At 35.7% G+C, this 8,542-nt stretch overlaps 1 protein-coding gene across 2 annotated transcripts; it reads left to right on the plus strand.

The window, feature by feature from the left end:
• The first annotated feature begins 3,479 nt into the window (after positions 1–3,479).
• Positions 3,480–8,268, plus strand: LOC108744382 (delta-1-pyrroline-5-carboxylate dehydrogenase, mitochondrial-like). Of its 2 annotated transcripts, XM_018480118.2 has the most exons (11): positions 3,480–3,911; positions 3,986–4,193; positions 4,436–4,563; positions 4,647–4,787; positions 4,957–5,128; positions 5,218–5,405; positions 5,469–5,694; positions 7,253–7,431; positions 7,679–7,867; positions 7,928–8,046; positions 8,108–8,268. In XM_018480118.2, exons 1-11 carry the CDS (start codon positions 3,781–3,783, stop codon positions 8,224–8,226), a joined length of 1,800 nt encoding a protein of 599 aa, XP_018335620.1. In that variant the 5' UTR covers positions 3,480–3,780; the 3' UTR covers positions 8,227–8,268. The 2 variants fall into 2 exon arrangements, with proteins under 2 accessions (XP_018335620.1, XP_018335627.1); XM_018480125.2 differs by lacking the exon at positions 4,647–4,787.
• The last annotated feature ends 274 nt before the right edge of the window (positions 8,269–8,542 follow it).

The following is an 8,542-nucleotide window of genomic DNA, read 5'->3' on the forward strand; positions in this document are numbered from 1 at the left end:
TCAAAGCATTTTCTATGGGTTTTTTTTTGGTAAATATAGATGATGGCCCCCGAAGGGGGTGGGGTGGGGGATCTAAAGAGGAGGTCTCCCCCACCACTGTACTATAAACAGTTCGTGGCGGTCTCACCTCCATAAACAGTTATGGGGGTTAGATGGGGGGTAGGGGGATTGAAAGAGGGTAGTCACCTGAGTAAAACCCCATAAAAAATTTGCGGCGGTCTCACCCCCATAAAAAGTTATGGGGGTTGAAAGTTGATTATTTTGACAATTTTCATACACTATAATTCAAATAAAATTCAATAAAAAAATTNGGGGTGGTAAATTTTATCCCCTCCGAACCAGTTGATTTTGGTCGCGCCATAACTACGTCCCCATATTTGGCTGGAATTAACTTTACAGGGAGTCCGAAGTAGGCTCAACGACGTCCCCCTCAAAGTTATTTTAATTTAATTCAAACGTCTTTCGTTGTTAGAACGTTCAATTGGTTGTGGGTGGAAGTAGGAAAAAATATTGAAAGTTACATCAACTATCCGAAAATGATCGGAGAATGTGGCGGTAAAAACTTTCATTTCGTCCATCCTTCTGAAACCGACATAGAATCAGTGGTTAATTTTACAATCAGAAGTGCCTTTGAATATAGCGGGCAAAAGTGTAGCGCTTGTTCTAGAATGTACGTGCCACATAGCCTATGGCCGAAGGTAATATCATTGTCTACGGGGTGTTTATTAAACGGCAAACTTGAAGGGTTTATCTCAATTAATTCTCCTAATTGATTACCGACCTGCTTCGTTCCTCACTTCTGCAACGGTCAATTTATTTCTACTCCTCTCGGCGATCGTCTCTTCCTTTAAATACTCTTTCGTTTACTTTCGGGAACCTTCTAGAAACATCCGGATAGTTTATTTTTTTCTTTGAACCGTTTAACTGCTTTCTCAGAACGCAGGTACGACACACACATGAAGAAAGGCGCCCGAGGCTAGTCGGCGAATCGATAAGCCGTTCACGCACACGTGCGCCCTATCGCACACAAACACACTCGTGCTCTCTACATTATTGAATTCCACTCTACAATTGTCTGAATTGTCAAACATTTTTTCACTGAAGTAGTCTCTACAGTTCAACTGTCAAAAGTACATTTCAATTTAATGAATTAGTAACAGGTCAATGTTGCAAGGGTTAGGGGGGAAGGGGAAGGGTGAATTATCACATGGTCTATGAAATAGAAATGTTTAAGGATCATTGCTCTAAACAAATAAAAAATTAAAAAAAAACTGACAAGATTAAGCAAAACTGTCATGTTTGTCGATGTAATTAATACATTTGACACTGACAATAATTATATATACAAAAGTAATTTATTGTTTAATTTTAATTCGAAACTAATCTTAGTTTGGGTCATTAGTATTTATTTTATTTTTCTTGCTTCCAATGGTTTTTTGTGTAAAGAATTTGTTGATTAATTTGTCATTCACATAAGTAAGAAGCGTTTTGTTGCACCGCAGTTTGCTCACTTTTGCGTAGATTCCTATTCTTCACAAATCTAATTAATCGTAACGCAACTCTGTTCCGGTTTTTAATAATAATTTTAACGTTTTTACGTTTATTATTTTTTTTTTGTTTGTTGCATTACGTTTCATTTTTAGTTAAAAATACAACGCCAAAGAGAGTAATTGTAAAATACTTTATTTCTTGTTTTCTTTTCGTAATTGTCTAGTCAGGAATTNTCGTAACGCAACTCTGTTCCGGTTTTTAATAATAATTTTAACGTTTTTACGTTTATTATTTTTTTTTTGTTTGTTGCATTACGTTTCATTTTTAGTTAAAAATACAACGCCAAAGAGAGTAATTGTAAAATACTTTATTTCTTGTTTTCTTTTCGTAATTGTCTAGTCAGGAATTCATTTAAAAATGTCACATATACAGGGTGACCATTAAATTGAAATTCTTATTTAAAAACAAAACGATTCTATTTCGTTATTGATGTCATAAGTATCAGTAAGGTTGATATTTGCTATTGTATTTACACCAATGATTATTTAATGGACCCATTTTATAACTAAATCGTTCAGCAACTCGTAAATTAGTGAATGGGACCACAGAAAACAAGCCTGGTATTTATCCAGTTTAAATTAAAAGTGAAAACAAATGAAAATCAAAAAGAAAAAACAACTGCATGGTGTGATATTTTCACTGCACATATTGAAAACGTGTAAAATTTGAATGTTTGCTATAAATGTGTTTGGGAAAATTTTTTGAAATTTTCAGATTTTGCAAATGTCCATGTTTGATAATGTACCCTACATGTACATGCATATTTTACGTGCTTACAGTATTACAATTTGAGGCCTTGGGTGTTTGTTACCGTATACATATAAAAGCATACAAAAATAGATTATATAAATGTCTGTTAAAAAGGTTCAGTTTACAACTAACTAAAAACTTATTCGATTGATTAATTAGTTGTAAATTGCATCTTGGAATAAATTCTAATTTTTAAACGTGTTGAATTAACAAAAATATGATGGTCAAGTGTTTCATACCGAAAATGTAAAAACTACTTTGCACTTTTAGATTTTCACGTTGGAGTTAAAAACAAAAACCAAAAAAAATATTTTGAGATATTGTGTGCCTTTCTCAATTAGACTGTTAAGAAAATTAACTTGAAATGAAGCGTGCATTGTTTTACAAGCACTTATGTTATTAAACTATTGATGGCAACTGGTTTTTTAATTTTCCTCATCTACCATTTTTTCTCATTCCTATTTCAAAACCCTATAAACCAGGAATGTTGTTTCGGATACTTTCAGTTACAGATGTTCTATTAATTTTAAAACTAATCCCACAAAAAGTTTTAGCTACGGTTCCGGCTAGATTTTTATTTCGGATATCCGATACTTTCGGATACTTTCAGTTACAGATGTTCTATTAATTTTAAAACTAATCCCACAAAAAGTTGTAGCTACGGTTCCGACTAGATTTTTATTTCGGATATCCGATACTTTCGGATACTTTCAGTTACAGATATTCTATTAATTTTAAAAGTAATCCGACAAAAAGTTTTAGCTACGGTTCCGGCTAGATTTTAATTTCGGATATCCGTTAGTTTCGGATACTTTCAGTTACAGATATTCTATTAATTTTAAAAGTAATCCCACAAAAAGTTTTAGCTACGGTTCCGGCTAGATTTTAATTTCGGATATCCGTTAGTTTCGGATACTTTCAGTTAAAGATATTCTATTAATTTTAAAAGTAATCCCACAAAAAGGCTTAGCGACAGAAGTTTTATTTAAAATCTAGCTCACCTATTCTAAATTTTTTGAAACCTTTTTAACATATATTAGATTTAGTTATGTTTTCGGATAAATTTTTATTTCGGATATCCAATAGCTTCGGATAGATTTTTAAATAATTTGCATAACATGGAGTTTCATACGTATAATTCTTTCTTATAAAGGATATAGAAATTACGTATGAAGTAAGAAGTAAACATTTTTCAAAAATAAACGTTAATGAAACATGATAAAAATTTGGATCTCGATTTGAGGAGCTCTGCCTTTATGTTTTAATCATGGGAATGTTGTGTTTTTTTTTATCTCTACAGTTCAACTGTCAAAAGTACATTTCAATTTAATGAATTAGTAACAGGTCAATGTTGCAAGGGTTAGGGGGGAAGGGGAAGGGTGAATTATCACATGGTCTATGAAATAGAAATGTTTAAGGATCATTGCTCTAAACAAATAAAAAATTAAAAAAAAACTGACAAGATTAAGCAAAACTGTCATGTTTGTCGATGTAATTAATACATTTGACACTGACAATAATTATATATACAAAAGTAATTTATTGTTTAATTTTAATTCGAAACTAATTGCAATGTTGTTAAGGTGCAGATGTGTTTTTAACTTACAAAGGTAGGTTTATTATCCTTAGAGTGCTTCGTTTGCAGTAAATTGAGTGACTTTTACGGTTTGTTTTGTTAATTTAGGGTGGGGGTTCGATATGCAACGTCAGTGGTACCAGATTATACATTTTGCTCTGAAATGCCCCAAAACGAACCTATTTTGGGTTATATGAAAAATTCAAAAGAACGGGAGCAACTGGAGGCCGCTATAAAACATTTAAGAAGTTGTACTGACGAAATTCCTGTAGTTATAGGAGATAATGAGTACAGAACTGGAGACTACTTTTATCAGGTAAGGACTCTACAATATTGATTTCCATCTTACTTTTTCTATTACGTCCTCATTTCTATATCCACGCCATTTCTATCATGCATCTATGACATCAAAACGCTTCCAACTTTCCACAGTCTACATTCCGCACCCATCAAAAGCCGTACTCAAAACACGCTTTTAATAAATTAATATTCCACTCATTTTTGTCTTACTTACGACTGATTCGAAATAATAAAAAATAAATTGCACTCTCCTACCAGGTAATGCCCCACGACCATCACCATAAACTGGCCAAGGTATACAAAGCTACCCCTGATTTAATTAATCTGGCCATAAAGGTGGCCACCGAGACCCAGAGGTGTTGGGAATTTGTACCCTTGAACCAAAGGCAAGATCTTTTAGTTCTTCGGAATTTTTACTGATTTTGATACAGTTAGTATTTAATGGATTGTTTTGGGGTGGCTTTTGCAGGGCTGCTATTTGGAATAGAGCTGCTGATTTAATGGCTTTCGATTACAGGCAAATACTAAATGCGGCAACTATGTTGGGTCAGTCGAAAACGGTTATTCAAGCCGAAATTGATTCGGCGGCGGAATTGATTGATTTCTTTCGGTAAACGGGACGCTATTCATTCATAACCTTAGGCTTTTATTGTTTAGTGTTCTGTCGAAACTGTCAAACGCGGATCATGATTTTGATCTTAATGGTTCACATCAGCACTTCGCGGACAGTTTCAATAGAACACAGATGTTGTTAATTATTAAATATTCATTTATTCAAGGTTCAACGTTTATTATTTGAGTCAGGCAACGTTAAATAAGCCGTTATCACCCCAGCCAGCCCAGTGGAGAAATTTTATGAGATTTAGGGGTATTGATGGATTTATGGCAGCGATAACGCCGTTCAATTTCACTGCAATCGGTGGAAATTTGGCTTACACTCCGGCTCTTGTCGTAAGTTGTTGTTGTTGTTACTTCTGAAATTGGGTGTCGGGAACAAAACGGGGAATCCCCACCACTCATTTATAGTCGCATCTTTCTAGGGCAATGCAGTTCTATGGAAACCCAGTGGTACTGCCGTATTATCAAATTGGCACGTATTTAAAATATGTCGGGAAGCTGGGGTGCCTGCTGGGGTGGTAAATTTTATCCCCTCCGAACCAGTTGATTTTGGTCGCGCCATAACTACGTCCCCATATTTGGCTGGAATTAACTTTACAGGGAGTCCGAAGTAGGCTCAACGACGTCCCCCTCAAAGTTATTTTAATTTAATTCAAACGTCTTTCGTTGTTAGAACGTTCAATTGGTTGTGGGTGGAAGTAGGAAAAAATATTGAAAGTTACATCAACTATCCGAAAATGATCGGAGAATGTGGCGGTAAAAACTTTCATTTCGTCCATCCTTCTGAAACCGACATAGAATCAGTGGTTAATTTTACAATCAGAAGTGCCTTTGAATATAGCGGGCAAAAGTGTAGCGCTTGTTCTAGAATGTACGTGCCACATAGCCTATGGCCGAAGGTAATATCATTGTCTACGGGGTGTTTATTAAACGGCAAACTTGAAGGGTTTATCTCAATTAATTCTCCTAATTGATTACCGACCTGCTTCGTTCCTCACTTCTGCAACGGTCAATTTATTTCTACTCCTCTCGGCGATCGTCTCTTCCTTTAAATACTCTTTCGTTTACTTTCGGGAACCTTCTAGAAACATCCGGATAGTTTATTTTTTTCTTTGAACCGTTTAACTGCTTTCTCAGAACGCAGGTACGACACACACATGAAGAAAGGCGCCCGAGGCTAGTCGGCGAATCGATAAGCCGTTCACGCACACGTGCGCCCTATCGCACACAAACACACTCGTGCTCTCTACATTATTGAATTCCACTCTACAATTGTCTGAATTGTCAAACATTTTTTCACTGAAGTAGTGCGAACTAATGAACCCTAAATGGCCCCACAAATAATAGTCTAAGGGGTTTAGCAAGCAAATCATAAATACCGAACGGTATGGCCCAGAGGTTTACATCATTCGGAGGACAGGGGTTCGATTCCGGGTGCGTCTGCTCTACCCCTAGTTTTTCTGTGGTTTCCTTGGTCACTTAGGCAAATCTGGTGGTAATAATTATTTCCCAGACAATGCTTTAATTTCATGCATTTCATCTTCAAGAGAAGCTGAAGAACGTCTTCCGCTCTACCCTCCGGCTTAGCCCGAAAGGGCCTTCCGCCCACCAGCATTAGTAGCTGGTGGCAATTAAACTCCCAAAGGTTTTGAAGCCATAAGTGAGTCCGCCTCAAGCAAATGTTTCTGTTAAGAAGTCACTAGCAAATAGACCATAAATCGCTGGTACAAAATTGTGAATAAACCACACTGCAATTCTCTCCGTAATATTAGTATACGGATTTGTTAGTAAAAAGATTAATGCATTTTGAATATTTTTCCTACTGGATAAACCCCTGATCCGACGGGACTTGAACCTTGACGAAACTCTTGTACAAACTGGATCGGCTTGCGAGTTTTGATGATTTAGGGAGTTGAACCATAGGTTCAACCATAATGGAGGGGTTCTTAAAGAGAAATCAGACTAAGACAAGTCCCTTGAAAAGGGTAGTCAGGGCTGCAGAGATCACGAGGATCGGTATGGCACTCTGATGCACAATACTGCGATGTGGAAGGCAACGGGAAACTACCACATTATGATCCCGAGAAGAACGTGTCACACAATTAAATGAAGGCGTCCTCTGGGGTAAAGCACTCCGGACGTAAACTAATCCCCCATTCGGATATCCGGGCGGGGACTACCTCGGGGGGTGTCATCAAAGATTAGCGCAGGATAGGAAAGAGTAGAGATGCGTGTCCAACCAGTCTTAGGACTGACGACCTTATGACGATGATGATTGATAAACCCAGTATATTTTAATTTCAGATACCAACATTAACAATTTTAAGAATTTCAAAATTGGTTTTGTCCAAAAACATTTCTTCAAGTCTTGCCGTACGTTTAATAAACACTATGTATAACTTTTCGAAATACGTAAATGATGGCCTCATATTAAATTTCTGCTTTCATTTTAAACAGATTGAATGTGGTCTGAAAGAAAAGGTGACCTCATTAATAGTTGACGATCCTACCAAATATGATACATTTACTGGTGCGGTAATCGACAACTTGTCATTTAAGAAGATAAAGGATTATATAATGTATGCTAAAAATAACAGTGGACTGCAAGTAATAGCTGGAGGGAAATGTGATGATAGGTATAATTATTATTTATTTAGTATTTTAAACGACAGGAATCAAATTTTATTTCATTTTAACACGAATGAGTTGAGTGAGTTTACAATAAAATTGGAAATGTTCATTTGTTCTGGTATTAAAATGTCTTCCTGTTTGTCCAATGTAACATTTAGTGCAAGAGTCGCAATTTAGTGTCTTAATTTTGTTCTCGGAAATGTTCGGTTCCCATCAGCACCTGTTGCCATTGTTTAATGCCTTATTTCTTAGTATAGGATATTTCATTGAACCTACAATAATCCTCACAAGAAATCCACACGACAAATTAATGAAAGAAGAAATCTTCGGTCCCGTTTTAACGGTTTTCGTCTACCTTGATAGGGACATTCAGAAAACTATGGAATTGGTGGGATGCAGCACCAATTTTGCTCTTACAGGCGCAGTTTTTGCCAAGGACGAGTAAGTTCATTTCGACTGTTTCCTTGGTACAAAATAGATTAAATATTTAATTTGTTTAAGGAAATTTTTGAAATGCGCTCTCGAAATGTTTAAAATGGCTGCGGGGAATTTTTATATTAATGATAAGTCTACAGGGAGCGTGGTTGGGCAACAGCCGTTTGGTGGTGCGAGATTGTCAGGTAGTACTTGTTCGAAAATATTAAATATTGTAGATATCGGAAAAATTGACCTTTTTTTAAGGTACCAACGATAAACCTGGCGGTCCTTATTATCCCATAAGATTATCGAATCCGCAAGTAATTAAAGAAACGTATATTCCCCAAAAGGATATTCTGTACCCTTACATGCAACAACCTTAGGAAAAAAAATAATAATAATAAACGATATATTTGTTTGGCAAACTTTGCTTTTTTATTTTTTTTTTGGCGCCTTTTTAATCAAGTTATGCAAAAGTCCCTGCGTATTGTTTTGACCAAATCGAAAGCTTTTGCAATATTAAATATTAAAATATTCTTTACTTTTTCTGCTCACTTACGTAAATGTTAATATTATCTTAAGGATGTTTAGTAGATACATAAAATTAGAAAATCGTGATTAATTAGGTTAACTATCTATAGTAAAAAAAAAAGGATACGGTTTGAGAGAAAATTTGGAATTTGATCAAAAACTTTGAGG

Source organism: Agrilus planipennis, unplaced genomic scaffold (genome assembly GCF_000699045.2).
Source record: "Agrilus planipennis isolate EAB-ADULT unplaced genomic scaffold, Apla_2.0 scaffold6, whole genome shotgun sequence".
Classification (NCBI taxonomy): Eukaryota; Metazoa; Arthropoda; class Insecta; order Coleoptera; family Buprestidae; genus Agrilus; species Agrilus planipennis.

What these genes read in the sequence shown, in the direction of transcription:
- LOC108744382 (XM_018480118.2), top strand. Translation starts at nt 3,781, where the DNA reads ATGTTTGTCGATGTAATTAATACATTTGACACTGACAATAATTATATA. An exon ending in GAATTGATTGATTTCTTTCG is followed by an intron (nt 4,788 to 4,956) that starts GTAAACGGGACG and finishes CATTTATTCAAG; the next exon opens with GTTCAACGTTTATTATTTGA. An exon ending in GCAGTTTTTGCCAAGGACGA is followed by an intron (nt 7,868 to 7,927) that starts GTAAGTTCATTT and finishes AATTTGTTTAAG; the next exon opens with GAAATTTTTGAAATGCGCTC.